We start from the raw sequence: 19,076 nt of genomic DNA, 5'->3' as shown, positions 1-19,076 counted from the left end.
GGCGTCGGCCGCCGAGGCGTAAATTCGCAACGGATTAATCGTGGGTGAGACGCGCATTGAAATGCGCGCGCGTGCGTACAATACTTCTCGAATAATTGCCGTTTGTTCATTATTTCCTTTCTCTTCTGCGGAAAATACGACGCGCAAAATAATCGTACTGGATGGTAAATAGTTGTCGGCTCGCTGAAATAATTTAATTTCTGATTATGAATGTTATTCCGCCAGCTTGATCGAATGATTTATCAGCGGTATTATTTAACATGGCCAAGAGTTTTCGGCAACGCTCGTTAGCCTCACGTCGGCCGGACTCAATGCCTGTTTCGGTTCTCATATTTTGATACCGATCCTTGTTTCATTTTAAGCCGGATATAAAAGTACGAGATGGGATTTTTGCCGCGCCAACGGAAGTGGATATTGACAGTCAAGCTATTTGTTTTTAATCGATTTTATGACAAGGTGTTACATTGTTATTCATTATGTCTATATCGGATATAGTCGTTTAAAAATGATTTAAAAAAATAAACGTTAGAAGAGAAGAAAGAATTGAATTTTAAAATTAATATTATAAGTTGCAATCGATAACATGAAGGAATATTATCAACTTTAATATAGCAGCTGTGATACGATTATGGATAGCATCAAAATTCTGTCAATGTCAAACATCATAGTCGACATCGTGGTATTTACCGTGGCATTCGATGTATTAAACCATACGTGTTAAACCGTATAGCGGTCACAAACCACGAGCTCGTGAATTATTCCAAGCTCGATGTGCACAAATATGGGTGAATCAAATATTCTTGTCGCCAGCAATTTATATAGTCTCAAATTAGCCAACAATTTATATAGTCTCTGTTTCACCGGGACGTTTATAAGACACCTGGAATTTTCGTCGCGAAACAATGCCTGTCGCTTTTAGTGGCGCATTTTATTACGCGATTACGTTCAGAAATGTTCCTGACGAATGGACGTAAATCTCGTTGATTTTCGCCGAGAAACATCGTCAGGGGATTTGTATTACGATTGCCGGAGAATCAAGAGAAACGCCAGTGATAAATTAGTGTTAACATGAGCTGCCACGAGCTCAACCGAAAAATATAAACGAGTCTTTTTTCGTGATAGAGAAAGACATGGTGTCAATGAAGTTATTGGTAGTAGTCATTCAACAAAATTTAATTCAATAAAAATCTGTTTTCGCTTATTACCACTTTGAGATAAAATATAGTATCTTTTCTCTTCTGATCGTTAAAAAAAACGAGAATGTAATATATATATATAATTTGCATAAAATATACAATCTTTTATTTTATAGATTATACAAAGTATATATAAAATATATATCATTTATATAATATAATAATTTATATTAAATATACAATATTTTATTTTACGGATTCTGTTTTTTGCATAAATTCCTTCTACGTAAAAAATTTTTTAATAGAGAGATTTTATTATATAGCAGTATTATACCACACACGTCCCATATACACACACATGTAATATATATCCAACATACATAATTAATTGCATTTTTCATTTATATTATACACATATAAATTAATAGTATGAATAATAACATACCATAACAATATTATCAAAGTCCATTATAATTTTTACTTTGCTAAATGATATGTGTATCAAATAAAATAGTTATAATAGTTTACATTTCAATACTACTTGATTGCTAGAATTCAATCTTGCGTTCACGCAAACGGGATTTCCGGTTCAGAGCATATCACGTTTGGATTGTTCTATGTACACAAAAGATACGTATCTTATCTGGCAGATTGTAAATCGCGCCCACGGCGAGTCGCAAATATTCATGCAGTGTCTCTGTGCGATTTGCATTTATCGTGTCTCACTCGCGAATTATTAACGCGAAGCCTGCTAGGCATCTGCCGATCGATAAGCGAATTCTCTTCCCCGGCGCTTACACATCTCGGGAATTTCCCGGATGTTTGACTATCCGCCCTTCAAGTTCCATGAAGAATCGACGTCGGATATCCTGTGGGAAGAAATAGTTTTATCGCTCTCGAGAAATCACGCACTGCTAATCCGATTCAACCAAAATTTTACATCATTTCTCACCGACCATTAACATTGCAAGATCGTAGAGCTTAAACTTTTTTTATTCGATTTTTTATTCGATTTTTATTTTCTACATTATAAAACTGTACACTCTATAATGACAAATTTTTATGAACATGAGATATTTAATTGTTATTATCGAGCTTTTTCTCGCACACCAATACACTAAACATTTTTTTAAGTATATTACAATTAATATTTAAATTTAAATTATGTAAAACAAAATTTGTAAAAGTTTAAATTATAGAAAATGTTCAATTATGAAAGATAATGTTAAATTATTTTAAAAATTTAATTATAAAATTATTTTAATTATAAAATTATTTAATTATAAAATTATTTTAACAATTTAATTATAAAATTCAATTATAATTAAAATCGTAAAGATTTCGTTAGACAACACCAATAGTTCTTTGTTATAAATTATTTATCTAGATAATAGTTTTTTGATAAAAACTTGTCAATCAATAAGATTTAAAGTTCCTATTTAAAGTTCCTATTTATATGCTTCTTATTTTTACAGCCTTATAATAAAATTAATAAATTTTTTTAATTATGATAGTAACTTTTCATGCACAACGATGTGTTGTAGCCTGTGATTTCAATCTAAATTTAATATAGAAAGAGATTATTTCGGTATATTATATATATTATTATATAGATCATCATCCACTCACTTTCGTTCCACTAGATTGAAACATGAAATATTAATTAATGCTGATCGCATCTAAAGTTTATAATTACATACGCATCAAATTCTAATTAACTTAGAAATTGTGGTAATTATTCTAACGCCGCAAATCAACGCTATTAATCAATAATAAATTTATTAACTTATTATCAGGATAATATCAATTAATTTCTCTTCGCAGAAATTACGAATTAAAATTTAACTCGAGGTGCAAATGAACGTTCATTCATTATATAAAATTTCGTTGAGTGAGGAAGTAGATATAAAGTTGGTGAAAATACTGCAGCGAGAAATAGCACGGGTTTCTTTTTTCTTCTCTTTTTTTACCCACGCCGAGAAAACGTGCAAGACTAATAATTTCTAAACCTTACGACTTGAGCAGCTTGGTAGAGCTAACTATTTATCATCGCGAACATTCGGAGTAGGAATAAAAAAACAGTTCGAAAGGGAGAGCAACCGTGCCGTGAGATCGGTTGAAGGAGAGCAGCCAAGACAGTAGCGAAAGTAGATGTAAAGCCCGGCATACACGTACGTCCGATATGAAATATGAAGCGAAAGAAATTTTACAGCATCGGCAACCCTACTTGCCGTATACCAACTGCACTTTTTCAGTATGTTATACATGCTATTTTTATTTTCCCTTAATACGGAGTGCATTTTAGTTCGGTTGGTTGAAGCGGAGCCGCATAGCAAAGCTGCTTCACGTTGAAATCAATCTGATCGATATAGGTCTCGTTCGCGGTTTACGTAATTCGAGATGGGTCCTCGACGGTTTGTGACGTAGACCTGAGTAAATCCGGTTCTGTGTGTAATCTGGGTTAACATGTAAAATATCAAGATAAACGTTTGCCCAGAGCAGGTTTAACAAATTCATGCAAAAAAAAAATATTTTTAGTCGAAAAGCGGAAATATCCGTTCATTGAAGCGAAAAAAGTTCAATCACATCGAGATCGATGAATTACAATTGATTGCTTATTTCTAGCCAGTTTTTTTCAGCTTTCATTTTATTTTAGAGAAGTCGATTTAATTTTAACAAAAAGAAATTGTCAAATTAATTTTTTTACGAACACGAAATATATATATTATAAATAATTATAATTGTAATTATAATTAATTACAATTAAATTATTAAATATAATTAACAAGATTTTTTTAAGTAAATTTGAATGTTTTCGGAAATGTGATTAAATCTAATTTTATAAACTCATGTATAACCAGAAATCTTTTTAGAAACATTTATTGGAAATTTATTGTTAAACCTACTAAAGAATTATTTTCTCTAATTTTTTTACTTTTGTATCTAAAGATATATCTTTTTCGATTATACCATTCAAACGAATTATAAATATTGTACATCTGTAGTACTTAACGATTCGTTAAGTTAAATTCGTAAGTTCAATTAATTCACTCATTGTCACGCAAGCAAGTGCACTAAAAATCTTCCCAACTTGATTAAACCTTCCTACAGTACTTCTATGGAAATTAAGTTACAGTCCGATGCTGCTGTGTGATACAAGTAACATGGAAATGGACGGCGTAGCCCTTTGGCGAAATAGATTAACATTGTCGATACATTGTCGATGTCTATCAACGTCCGTGATACAGGAACGCATTTGTCGTAGCTATATCTGTTAGTAAGACAGTATTGCGACCATCGATACAAATAGTTTCATACAAGTTATAATTAGTAACAAAGGGATAATTACATAACAAATAACAAATTTGCATAATTTATGAAGAAGAATTGATGTTTTGATTCACTCGATATACTTTATTATTAATATTTTTTCTTTTAATAGAAAGATTTCACGTGTGTGTTTGAAGCTTTCGAATTTTTCAGATGTAAGATTTAAAAAAATTTTTTTTAAATCTTACATCACATAAAGAATAACATATTTTTTAAATCTATTATACACTTTAGTAATAAAAATTAAAACATCCAAAAAAATCGATAAACATATTATTCACATATTATTTATTAATTTTGAAGTCCATAATTTTGATTATATAATGTTAATACAAATCTGATTTTCATTTATCTATTAATTAAAATGAGATAATGATTATCTGAATTTATGATATTTCGAAAATTTTTATAAATGTAATTAATTATTACATATGGTATGCAAAATTTTTCTATTAACGAAATTTTTAAAAATATCTTCATTCTATTATTGCTTTGAAACATTTGATACTATCGTTAATGCTATCGTTATACATTATTACATGATCAATTAGTAATCACTCTGGCACATAACAGCATCAAATTTCGAAATCGAGTACTTCACATATTTCACTACATCAATACGATTTCGCGAAATGAATCTTTGATAAATGAATTAAATCAGAATCAATGTCGCAAATTGATTCCATCACTAATTGTAATTGCAGTCAATATCGCAATATTATATATCAACCATAATTTCGGTAAAGGAATATACGTAATCTCTGAATATGATGGGACTTAGAGGGCCACAAACGAGGCTCGTTGAAAACTCCTTTGTTTTCCATTATACTCCTTATCCATCTTTTGTTCTCTCTTCCGCAATGGCCCTCATTCTCCTTTCTCCTTCGAGCTAATAATGACGAACATGATCCACATTAGACAGCTCTGCTGCTTCGAGTGCAGCAAAGTTAAGCGTGTTGCGAATAAGCTTCCGTCGTTCTCCATTATTACTGACGAGATACCTATTAAAAACCGCTGGTTTTACGAGAGTTTGCATAATTTGAGAGCTTTATCGTGCGCAAATGTTTTTTCAGCAAATATTGTGATTAGAATAAAAAAAGTAATAGGTCAAACCAAGTTTTTGCATACGAAATATCGGAATATAAGTTACCAACACATTTGACAGACATTAAGTATGTAAGAAAACATATAAAAGTATAAAAGTTTTTTTTTAAATATTAACTGGGTTGAATATAAATATTATTATTTAATATGGAACAGACACATATGTAACCACAAAAGAAAAGAGAGGAAAAGAGGAGAAGCTAAAATCTTTGAATAGTATTTTATCGACATCACCATTTATATTTATAATCGCGGTTATAGACTGTAACATTAAGTTATTATGTTATCTCGATAGCTGCACTACTATAAAATGTAAAATATGTCGATGAAATCATATAAAGATATTAGGATATAAAGTTTATAAATTTAAGAGTAAGTTTATATACAATTCAAATTACTTTATAGATTACAGTATGTTTATTTGCTGATATTATTATTCTAAATAAATTTGTATAACTAATTATTAAATATTAAATATAATAATTAAATATTATATATAAAGAAAATAACATACAAAAAAAAATAAAATCATAATAATATACATTTTATATTAAAGTCAATTTTGTTGAAAATTTTATATTAAAGTCAATTTGAAAGATAATTCATTTTCAATAATTGTAACTAAATCAGAGCTCTTTGTTTTTCGAAAAATGGTGCAATAAAAATTGTAGTAAATGCATCGAATAGAAAAAAGAATAAAGGATGAAAAGCGGTTGCATAAAATGGAGAGTGGATGAATTGATTCGTTCGCATCCAACGCGATACTTGATCGATTATCGAAATAATGAACACCAGTCTCGGTGACATGAAGAGCCTATTGCTGCGGTGCATTCATTGCATTCGAGAAGAGAACTATTAATATGATTGCATGCGCCTTTTTTCTGTTATAGATCGGCCTCATGAATGAACGCGAGATGGACGTTTGAATCGAAGCCGTCATGGCCCCGTTCCTATTGATCCTGCCGTTACTGGCATCATTGATACACCCGATCCGTAAGTGAAGCTCTTCTTCAATGTTGCGTTCGCCGGAAAATGCAATGACGTCAGGATAAAACGCGGAACGTTACGTTGAAATATGAATCTTTCGCTTTCAGTAGCGCTCTTTGAAACTTGCACGTCTGGTTGACTAGAGTCGATAATTAATTGACATGTTAAACAAATTACCATGATTAACGAGCATCCTCATTCGTGTAATTCGGGCATGATAATCTCTTGACAGAGATCGAAAGATGCAGCAAATTGCAATACGTGTATCTTGCATTTATATCGCAAATTGTTGAGATATATTTTATCTAATAATGATGTTCCTAGTTTATTAAATTACATAACATCAATCAACAAGAACAATATCATATATACAAAGAAATCTCATTAATAAATAATTATATTAATTTATTAATACATAATTACTTATAAAAATATTATTAAAAACTAAATTACGAATTACTTTAAAAATATAATAAATATTATATTATAAATAATATAAAAATTACACAAAAATTTAGAGTTTTATACATGCATTACTACTGGCCTATATCAAAAATATCTTTTTTGCTTCTCTGCATATTTCATTCTAGTCAAGTTAAGAAAACCGTTAATTAAAAAGAACATGGTAAAAGTTTTACCATAAAAAAGATATATGAAATATAAGTGAAATATATGTAAGTAAAAATAATGGTTGTAAAAAGAGATATTTTCATCTTACAATTTATTTACTTCAAGAACATTTAAAGAATTATATGATGCAAACTAAAAACTTGAAAAACATTGACCTTAAACATTGATCTTAAAATTTATGCGTACAACAATAAATTTTTAAAAAGTATATTCACTTGTATGTAAAAATGTAGAGCTAACTGAATAGTAAATCTTATTGATTTATCATGAATTTTTCTCCATTCCTCCCACCTCTGCCTTCTTTACGTTCAAAAATTTGACAGGTCATAAAATAAAAATTTCAGAAATACATCTGGTATAAACATTAAACTGTGAATATCAGTATCAGTATATCTTGTTATTCTTTATATAAACCACAATTCATAGATAGCAAATAAAAGCAGAAATTTCGAATGACATGTAGCGACACTGTACATGCTATATTACATTGTCTCGCTTACGTTAACACAGATTTATCACCGTACACGTATCTAGGACGAAACTTCAGCGCGACTTAGCCCATTTTCGAGAATATACTATATGTATGAAAACCGCGATGAAAGAGCAAACGCTTTTAACTGTAAGTCGTTAGTAGTTAATTTATGTATAAATCTTAATGCTTGCATATAAGACGGGAATATAAATAGAACTTAATGAGATCGTTTAACCAAGACAAGACGACGAAATGCTATTCGAGTCAAACAACTTACTAAATATATTTATTATAACATCTTAACGATTGAATATCATGAAACAATAATTATCCAAATATATCAATGTAAAAAACATGAATCATCTTATCTCAATAATTGGATAAAAAAATTTATATTTTATTTTAAACGAACAATAGTACTTCAAAAATTATATATATATATATATATATATATATATATATATATATATTTTAATAAATTTCTCGTTGACAGATAAAAAAACTTTTAAAATCAAATGTTCTACGTTCCCTTTAACTCACTATAAAATTAACATGCTGCGCCTTTTATTGAACGATAAGAAATTTTATGCTATCAGATATCCAGAACAAATCGATCTCCGATACTACACAAGGAGGCTTTAACTTGCGCACGTCAGGATCATTCGAGATCCCAAGAGAATATAGCCAGACCTGGTCCTTACCATGATAATGCATGGCACTACAGCAATCGTGAGGAGAAATACGAGAGGAGCTAACGCAACTTATTGCATCTCGCAAATATGATGCGCGTAGGGAGGAAGGAAGGGAAGGGAAAATAGTCGGGAGAAACGATTGCGGTAAAACTGCAAAATTCCGGTGCAACGTGCGCCTCATTTCAAACGTCGACATCTAAATCGTAAAGCTCCGTGCACGGTATATTCCATGAAAACATTTATTTTTCAGTAGGTCATAAGACCTCGTCGGTTGTTGATGTGTTTCGTTACAATTTACACGTGCACCTGCAATTATACGCATACGCTTGTGCAGTCTACGTATTTCATCAACGCATGTTTTTCTCTTAATCCAGCGAAAATTTGATTTGTACACAATTACTTATTTTATAAAGAGATATTTCGATATTTTTCACATTTTTCTATTTTTTTTCATCTTCGGTAAATTGCTGCACAAATAAGCGTTCAAAAACAGAATTATTATATATATTTTGTGAAATATATAAATTTTATAGACTTGAATTTTGAAATTTATAACATTACATTTTATGAAGTATTATATTAATCAGTAATATTCTTGAAGAAATAATTTTTAATAGTTTTTACGATTTGACATATCAAGTTATTTTATATTACCTCTAATGAACATTAGTAACAATACGAAACAAAAGAAGAGAACCAGTAAAATACAAAAAAAACATCGTTTCCGACAAGATGGAAGCGATGAAAATGTGCACGAGTAAACGAAACTGCCGGTGTTCCTTAACTGCAGTACATAGCGTGGTAATGACAAACTTAATTTGTACAATTAGCCGAAACAAAACCGAATATACCGCCATTATCTTTTGTTCTACTGAAGAAATGTGACACTTTAACATAGCAAATTACAATTAAACTAATACACTGAAAAACATTCATTGTCTTCTTATTTTTCAAATTTTATTATTTTTCATTAAAATCCGGAAATTGCTGTTTTCTTGTTAGATTTATATATATATATATATATATATATATATATATATATATATATATAAACGACAAAATCTCTCTTAAAAATACAATATCAACACTCATTAAAAGAAATTATTAATAACACTTAATTCTCTTAAATAATAAATTAGAGAATTATTATAATATTTATAATAAGCAATCATTTTATATAAAATGTTTTACCATAAAAATGTTTTTACCGTAAAGTCTTTAAATTAATATTTTATTTATATTGCACTTTTTAAATACATTTTTATTTGATAAATTGAAAAGATCTATCTCAATTATTTCATGATAAAATGATAAAGTTGCCGTCAATTAGATTAGCAAATTACCTCTAACTAACTGCCACCGCGCAATGTGCTTTTTGCACATACAGACTAGTAGGAGTTAATTACTGCGGAGCACGTAGTGGTTTCTTTCCTAGCAGCTATAGTCAATAATAGAACTTGCGGTGATTAGTAACGAAACCAACACGAACAGTTCAATTTTAGAAAACGGTTTTAACATATAAATTTCATATAACTGCAAAATTTTTAATAAATCTACAAATTATATTTTCAGCAACATATAATACATAAAGATAAAGAGAAAAATAATTAATTTTTAATGCTATGAAATTATATTAGTAGAATAACACATAAAAAGTGTTTCTTTAAACAAAATATGTTATTAATTTGATAATTTTTTCAATATAAAAAATAAACTTCAATAATATATATGTATATTCTGCAACTACATGCATGTTTTCTGCAACTACATGCATGTTTTCAGATTTCACAATTTTATACATATTTTTATGAATATTTCACATGAATTTAAATATTTAAATGAAAGTAAGTTTAGAGAGTCAATAATCCGCGACAAAATTTTTTTACAATTCTATTTATAATTTCACAATTGTATGATACAAAAACTATTTGAAAAAATAAAATAGATATATATATTCAAAATATAAATATATCATACATACACATGTGACACATATAAGTAGAATTCTATTTTATCGCAAATTATAGATTTAAAATTGGCCTTAAATTCGAATGCCTACAACTTAAATAATATCGATTGTATTCGCGTGCAAATAACACATATGCTTTGCTAGAAGAGACATGCAAGCCAAGCCGAGAATTTAATATTCCGCTAATTGCGAATATATTGTAAGAGAATCGCAGAGGGAAAACGAAAGCAAATGAATCCCATCGTCATAACTTTTTAATCGTCGCGCAATTTGAAATGGCATCATGATGTTCTGATTGCATCGATATCATGTGCGTTTGAATCTATATGATATATTTATCACTGCTGCGGAAACATTCATTTTCAAGATCTTGCTATCACCAAACAATAATAATTTATATTGAATGAAGCCAAAAAGAAAATAAAGTGCTAGTGCAAAAACCGATATTTTGAAAATTATTAGCATTAATAAATTATTAGCATTAATAGCTATACAAAAGTAATAATACAAAATAAAGAATTTTATAAAATTTTGAAAAATAAAGAAAGAAAAGGAAGATATGCAAGTTAAAATAAATACGATTATTTTTCGTTTTTTTTAAACACCATCGATTTGATTTATATTTTATATCTATTAAATAATTCACTATTTGATTTATTATTACTAATTTACCGTTGAAGAATAGAAATTGTTTACATGATATCGAATTCTGTGTAGACACAAACATGGTGTATATTTCATACAAAATCTATTGATTGATAGATTAAAAAGTTTATTCAATCTATTTCATTGAATATTTTGTAAGTATAAACGGTGTGTGATAGTCTATAAAAAATTTTTTGCGTGCGAACTATCGATCTATGAAAGAAAACATAGGATGTATGTGATTGGATATAACAAAGTATATATGTATCCATATTTAAGCGTCAATTTTCAGGATTACGGTAGATACATGTTCCGACAAAAACTCAATTATATTCGTACAATATTATTCGTTGGATCCGTTAAAACGCTTGAACTTTCCAGCGAAATATTTCAGCTTGAAAACACGAACAGAGACATTGAGTATTATCCTTGGATAACAACTGTTATTGAGATTTTATCGCACGAAATTGTAATGCATATTACATGACGCTATTTTCCATTTAAATATTTTTATATATAATAGCAAATGCAATATTTTATAATATCAAAATAAATTTTATATGCTGTTAAATATATGTATAATATATATAAAATATGGTATATTATAAAACATGATATAAAAATTTTGTATAATATACACTATGCAATTGTGTGTATCGTATTGTACAAGAAAAGATTGTCTTTAAGTTTAGGAATTTTACTCCTAACATATTTCGATTTTTTAACGTAAATCGAATATATATATATATATATATATATGTATGTATGTGTATCTCGTATATTTTAGAATATTCAAACATTTTACGATACCTTGATTCTATTCCAGTTATCAAATTTAAAAAAAGATATCAAGATCTTATCCCAATACATTAAATTTACTAATTAATAGGCGAATTAATTTTTGAAGTAAATGATTTATTTAGAACCATTATTTTAAATCAACTTATATCCGAAAAGAGCTTCAAAACAATTTTGAGACAGTTTCGAAATATTGATTGTCATAATGTATTAAAAATCATTTCGTCTAAATAGATCTTTAGACATTGATGGCTTTCCTATGCGCACGAGACCTTTGTGCGACGGTGGTCAAAGCCCTTTCGTTATCGATCGTGTCTCTATCGTGAGTTGTCGGCAACTTTAACCGCTGAAGTTGATCAATGGGGCGATAGAATCACGACAAGGCAGCGCACAGATGTATTAATGCATGAAAGACTGTATAGTGTATATATATACGAAGCGCAGATTAGATGATTTCTCTTCGTAAAGTGAATTTAATTGTACTATTTCTAGAATTTATTGTGCACAAATGCATACATTATATTATAAATATACACTTATAATGAGTTTCTTCATATATACGATATTACAAAAAATTTCAAACGTTTCATATTTCATCGAATATATCGAAATTGTAAATTTGTAAAGAATTCATTTTTGATAATTATACTTTAATAACTTTATACAGAATGACTAAAGAATTGAGAATTTGTATAAAAAAAATTATATAAAATCTAATTTTTAAAAAAATTATATAATTTATTTTCAAAATAATCTTTAAGAAAATAATATTTTAAGAAAATAATTTTGAAAGTTTTTGGAAATTTTTATTATTGCATCTTTTATCGTTAGTTAAAAATTGACTAATTTCATTCATCATTTCTATTAAATTATCATGATTCATCATCAATAAAATGTCAAATGAATATATTTATATAAATATTCTTATATATTATATATTTCCTTCGTAAACATTAAATTAAGATTTGCGAATTCTGAACGGCTGAGTTACTTATATAAATACATATAATGCTCTGCATGGCAATCGTTGGCAAGACAACTTGGTGCGATTATTCGCGCGTATCCCGTCACCTCGTGTAAAACACCGACAATCGTAATTAAAGCGCGAGCGGATGATTAATCCCCCGATACGAAATCGCGAAGTGTAATCTTGACGCGCAATGTAACGGCGAGCCTTTATACATCGCTCTCGGTCTTCGGTATACATATATAGCATGCCTTCTCTATCCCGTTAGCTGTCGTATTCGAAATGCAACCTCCGGCGTCGGTTGCAACTAGGTCGCCGGCAATTACGCTAGTTATTCACTCGGTTATGCGGAAGTATGGCGGGATAGAGGGGACAAGATTATCGCGGTAGGCTCGGAATTTAAGATTCGCCGTGCATGTATAAGCCGCGAGGGGTTGTCTCCATCCTTTCCCGGCATCATCTTTCGCTTAACGGTACCCTCTCTCTCCTGCTACATTGCTGAAATATTTTAAATTGCATTTCTCTTTTGCAGCCTTTTTGAAAATTTTATTACTAATTTGTCGCCGCTAACAATATGAGAAAAATAGGATTACATCTTGGAATTACGAGATTTTAAAATCGAAATTTTATATTCGAACAAAATTTACTCACAAGATATCCAAAATGCTGCTTAAGTAAATAAATAATAATAAGAAAATTTATTTATTGTTTTATTCTTGCATGAATATCTTACATAAATATGAATACATATGTGTCAATTTTATTTTAATTTAATCATTATTAATAAAATTAATAATAATGTTATAATTTAATTATTTAATTATTTAATAATTTTATAAAATTTTATATATATATATAAATTAATAAAAGTTCGATCAATTTAGTTTAAATATTAAATTCAATTATAAGTGGATGATAAAGAATAAACATTATACAAGTAATCCATTATAAGTGGATGATAAGAAATAAACATTATTTTCACTAAAACCGAATCCAAAGCATATTGCTTTACATGTTCATGTACATGTTTCACTAGTGATGTTGACCGCATACAGAGTCAGGCGATGCAAACCTGTTGACAAGCAACCAGAAGCAACACCTGTGCCATCAGTGTAATAACTATCGCGTTATATCACGGTGTAACCTCGTCAACTTGATATATGTATGAACCATAAAATATACATCTATATTTCAAGACTCAAATTTAGATTCGAATAAAACGAATAAATAGTACGAAAACCATAATAAATAGTAATTCTAAAATGCAAATGACAAATGTTGCAATCGAAAATAACGTACGAAAAAAATATTGAGATATAAAATATAATATAAAATATAAAACATCATAATAAATATATTAAATATACAAACATGCTTATATATATATATATATATATATATATATATATATATATATATCATTATTATCAAAAAATTTTAATGGTTTCTTTCCTAATAATACTTATATTCATATTGTAAGACACATAAACATCTATTCTTTTAAAAACTGAAAGAATTGCCTTTTCTCTTAATGCTTTTGAAGAATAATCTTCTCTAATAACAATAAAAAACTGCGAATCTTCTGTTATCATTTAATCTATTGATCTATTTAATCATTTCTTGATCTGTTCTATAATATTACAAATGTTCCGTATAACAATTTTGCATGATACCTACATTTCGATTTAAGACACTGTTCGAAGTTGATACATGGAAGGTTGACAAGGGAAGTTTTGACATATTCATGTACTAAAAGGCTAGTAATCTCATAGTAAAGGATATATAGCGCGGAATATCTCGAGTTGTCAAATTATCATCTTTGCATATGCATAAGCGCAACGGCAATGTAATGCATGTATATCTAAAAGCGCTTTATACTTTCTGAACACGCGGTGTAGCTTAACATAGCAATTTCCGGTAACATTGACTATTCTGTACAGTCATGTACATCGAAAATTATCAACGAAAGCTTCGTTACATTTGTATTGCGGCAAGTATACATCTCTCTCGCGAATTTTTCAAATAATTCTTAAATAAACTTCAAAATTTTTTTATCATTAAAAGTAGTAAATTATTTCCACTCGTGCTATTTCTTGGTAAAACTGTTAATAATATAAAATGTTATATTGAAAAAGTATTATATTAAAAATATTGTATTAAAAAGGAATGAACTTAGCTTACGTATAGAAATTTTACGAAGTATACAGAATACTCCAGAGCTATCGCTATTTTTCTTTCTTTCAGATTCGACCGTGCGAGAAATATATCACAAAAGACGATTTATTCAGGCTACTTCTCTTACGATATTCCACAACCGATAAAATAGCATTTTCGGAATGTTTTATCACTGCGAGATACATAGTACACGCAGTCGTAGGCATTGTCCAATGCATTTTGAATGAGCTGACACGGAAACTGCCTATCTCACGATGCGCGAGCGATATAATATTTTTAACACATTCGGTCATAAAAATTCCATCTAGCGTCGACACTCGACCGAAAGCGAATTTCTCGATCTTGCGAAGCTATTCGATGCGCCAAATGTCACCGGCATAACTCGACGTCGCCGTATATAATATTCTCGGACCGATGCAATTCGGTTTACGACGGTGGCTCGCGAAGTCGTTACACATACGTTACACGACGATAACTGGTCCGGAACTGCATGAGCCACGGGACCAACGACACATGGACGGACACGTCGCAAAACGGCATTGTTGCCTTTGGAAAGCGATCCATGGTGTAAATCGAGACAGCCGTCTCAGAGTTTCCGCGAGATGGGACACAATCGCGGAAAAGCGCGATACGTACGACGGAGCGCCGGAAGCGAATCAATCCCCGGTGGAAAAGTTTCGGCTGTTTCCGAAGCGAGTTGAACTTTGGCAATACCGTAGCGCGGGGCAAACTTGCGACACCTACTTACGAACCTTCGCCAATTTATTCTCGTGCTCGGTCGACCGTTCGCACTTTGATGCTCGTATATTAAAGTCAACGCGAGTAACAGATGACCGCGTTTTCATCGATCGAATAAGATAGATATCAATGGAAGTGGCAGAAAAAATTATCTTCCAGAAAAAACACGATGCAAAAGTGAACAAAATAATATGTGATATGTGACTTATAATAAAAAATAAAAGTATTCATATATAAATTATTTTCCTTATTGATTAAAAAGTTTGACGTGAAGTAATAATTCAATTGTGTATTAATTAAAATTCTTATCTTATTTGAAATATTTAAATAATCTTAAAAATGAGAAATAAATATATTAAACATTTCTCGCGTTAGATACTTTGAGTAAATTAATTGAAATAATTATTTTTGCTATTATAGAAACATAGCAAAACATTTTATAGTACTATTTTTGTGAATTTATATTCATTCTTTTGACAACTTATATCTGGTTCTTCCAATTTTTGTTAAATCATATTAATGGATTTTTTGTCTTTGAAATTGCAATGTAAAATCAATGCAATAATATATTTAATATGTACATTTTATGTCTTTAATATTATCAAATGTATTCCATAAATATTTATTTTCAAATGTATTCCAATAATATTTATATTAATATATTCTGAAACAAATTCCTTTATCATTAAAACCTTCCGTATCAACAATCACACATAATTGATACATACTTTGTGCTTATAATATCACGATATTATCCTCATAATGAGGACGAGAGATATCGTCTTGTAAGCCCATTATAAATACTCTATCGATAGTGGAACCGATATTGTGTGTCATACAGATAACTATTCGCTTACTATTTTAGTACGCTGTTTCAGATTACAGTACTGAGAACGTAACGCTCGAACACAATTTCCTCTTGTCTCTTTATTCATAGTTTGTAATATACATGAATGCGAACTCTAAGGTAAACTGTACGCGACTGGCGATATGCAATACGCTACGCAGCCATTACCGATTCAGTCGGGTCTAATCTGAACTAATCATACACATGTATGGCAACATAATCTTCAATATCCTCAGTCTATTGAATGTAGGTAGATGTAGACACCAAGAGGAAAGCTGCAACGCTTTAGTCCAAACATGCACATGTTGACTGTTCAAATGACTTCTTGCAATAATGAAAGTGTAAACACACGTCAGCATTTCGCAGCAATCCCATTAATAAAGCAGAGCCAGACTAAATTTCAGTCTGCTAATTGTAATTTTCAACGTTAAATATCTTATCAAATTTGTTAAATTTATTGAAAAAGTGTATTCAATTGAAAACGGAATTTTAAATATATTTTTTTCTTTGCAAAAATTCTTTGATATCGTACAAATTGTGTTAAGCTTCTATTAAAAAGATTATGTAAATTTAAATACACGAAAAATATCCAGATCTTCGCTAAAGAAAAAAAATATAGAATTTATAATTGAAACAATATATAATAATTGAGTGATACTCGTGTATTAATAATAAAATTTTAATGAAACATTCTCACGTATACACAGATTATACTTATTTCTTATGTGACCTATTTATATTATATTTCACGGATTACATTCGGATTATATATTCGATATCAAATAATAATTTCAATGAGTAACAAACAGCACGGTCAAGTTTCAAGTATTACGAGTTTAAAAATAAGCTATACATTATTTGCATGTGTTGTTAAATATGATAATTACATTAATAATCCTTTTATGCAATAATCAGTTAGCAAGCATTATGAAATTCGAAGCACTATTCAGTGGAGGAAAAATATTTGCCAATTATACAACGTACTTTTGTTATTGGAATTTATTACTAATTTAATTAGAGAAACAAAATATCCGTTTTCCCTAAGTATACTTATATATTTTATGATCATTATGTACGAGATGCGATAAATCGTATTATACGGTATAAGAGTATTATTTTGTTACAAAAAATGGAATTTGCAATCGCAAATATGGAATAAATTCTTCGTCAATATTTATATTACAGGTACATATTTTTAATAAATCTTAAAAAAAACAATTATATTTTCTTTTTCTCTCGATATTATGTTTAGTATAAATAAAAAATAAATAAATAAATAAATAAATAAATTGTAATAAATTTTTATGATATCCATTTTATGAAATCCATTTCTCAATTCCCAAATTTAACTAGAATGCTTGGTCTAATCTCTTGACATTTTCTTTCAATTCAAGTCTATTTCCAATTTTGAGTTTTACATAAACTTTTACTAAATTGTTAGTATGACAATCCACTTAATCATTTCTAAATGGATCGTTAGCTAGAAACGATTTAACAACCATCTCCAATTAACGAAAATAGAACAAGAAAATTAAGAGATCGTTAAAGACTTAACGAACATGATTTGATTAAAAAAGTTGATTGTCTTCTTAATCTAATTGATGTAACTGTCATCGAAATTTTCGAATGGCACAAAATGATGAAGTATGAACATTTAATTTCGATCAAAGTTACTTTAAATTCAATGTTTAATAATACATTATAATTTTAGTAAATTAAAAAAATATATATATATATATTTAATTTATTAATATTATTTTTATTAAATTCAATTAAATGATATATAATATAATTAAATTATTTATTATAAATATTAATTATAAATAAGTATTTATATTTAAACATCAATAAGCAAGATTTAATTAAAGTTACTTATAAGAATTAGTGTTAATAAATTAAGATTAATTTTAGCATTTATTAATATTTTTTAATTAAAGTTAAATTAAATTATAATTTATACAAATTATTTTTAATTAACTTTTTACGATATATTTTAAGTATCAATTATGAGAGCATATTAGATATAAATTTTTATAAATAATTTAAAAAGAATACTAATATTTAAATTCTACTAAATATTTATAGACGGTGCAATCGAACAAAGTGGATCGATGAAGGAAAGCGACATTGACCCCTACATGAAGTCCAAATCTGTCAAAGATGTTTTAGCACAAAGCAGCGGGAACGCTCTACTGCCTTGTCGATTCAACAGCCCCGGAATAGTAAGTACATATACATAGCCGACGATATGCACGCAAATATGTACATTTAATATGGGTATACGCGCCTAAAAGCACGCGTATATGGGTGTCATATAATGCAATACGTGCACATGCATTATACGCGGCCGATAGACACGGAGGAAATTTGGCTTGTGTTTAACAGTATCGTATGCACACAGAACTACACGCGACATATGCATATTTATGTCTATCATGAGATGCGCCTGACCACCTCGTTGGTACGAACAAATATGAATCTGTAAGTAGATACGATGATGTTTGTACATTACTATATAAAAATAAAATTACTAAAATAATAATTGTGAAAGATTTAGACTACCATTATCATCAGTGTAGCACAATT

The 19,076-nt window shown here is 29.1% G+C and overlaps 1 protein-coding gene across 3 annotated transcripts in view; it reads left to right on the top strand.

Annotated features, from left to right (window-relative positions):
* Positions 1-19,076, top strand: part of LOC105253722 — a 125,006-nt gene that overhangs the window by 72,460 nt on the left and 33,470 nt on the right. For all 3 annotated transcript variants that reach the window (XM_011261935.3, XM_011261936.3, XM_011261937.3), the window contains 2 exons: positions 6,461-6,563; positions 18,576-18,712. In XM_011261935.3, coding sequence (XP_011260237.1) covers positions 6,509-6,563; positions 18,576-18,712 — 192 coding nt within the window. In that variant the 5' untranslated portion in view covers positions 6,461-6,508. The remainder of the gene's footprint in view (positions 1-6,460; positions 6,564-18,575; positions 18,713-19,076) is intronic.

Source organism: Camponotus floridanus, unplaced genomic scaffold (genome assembly GCF_003227725.1).
Source record: "Camponotus floridanus strain SB8 unplaced genomic scaffold, Cflo_v7.5 scaffold14, whole genome shotgun sequence".
Classification (NCBI taxonomy): domain Eukaryota; kingdom Metazoa; phylum Arthropoda; class Insecta; order Hymenoptera; family Formicidae; genus Camponotus; species Camponotus floridanus.
Note: the sequence above shows the minus strand (reverse complement) of the source record. Positions and strands in the feature narration are given on the sequence as shown.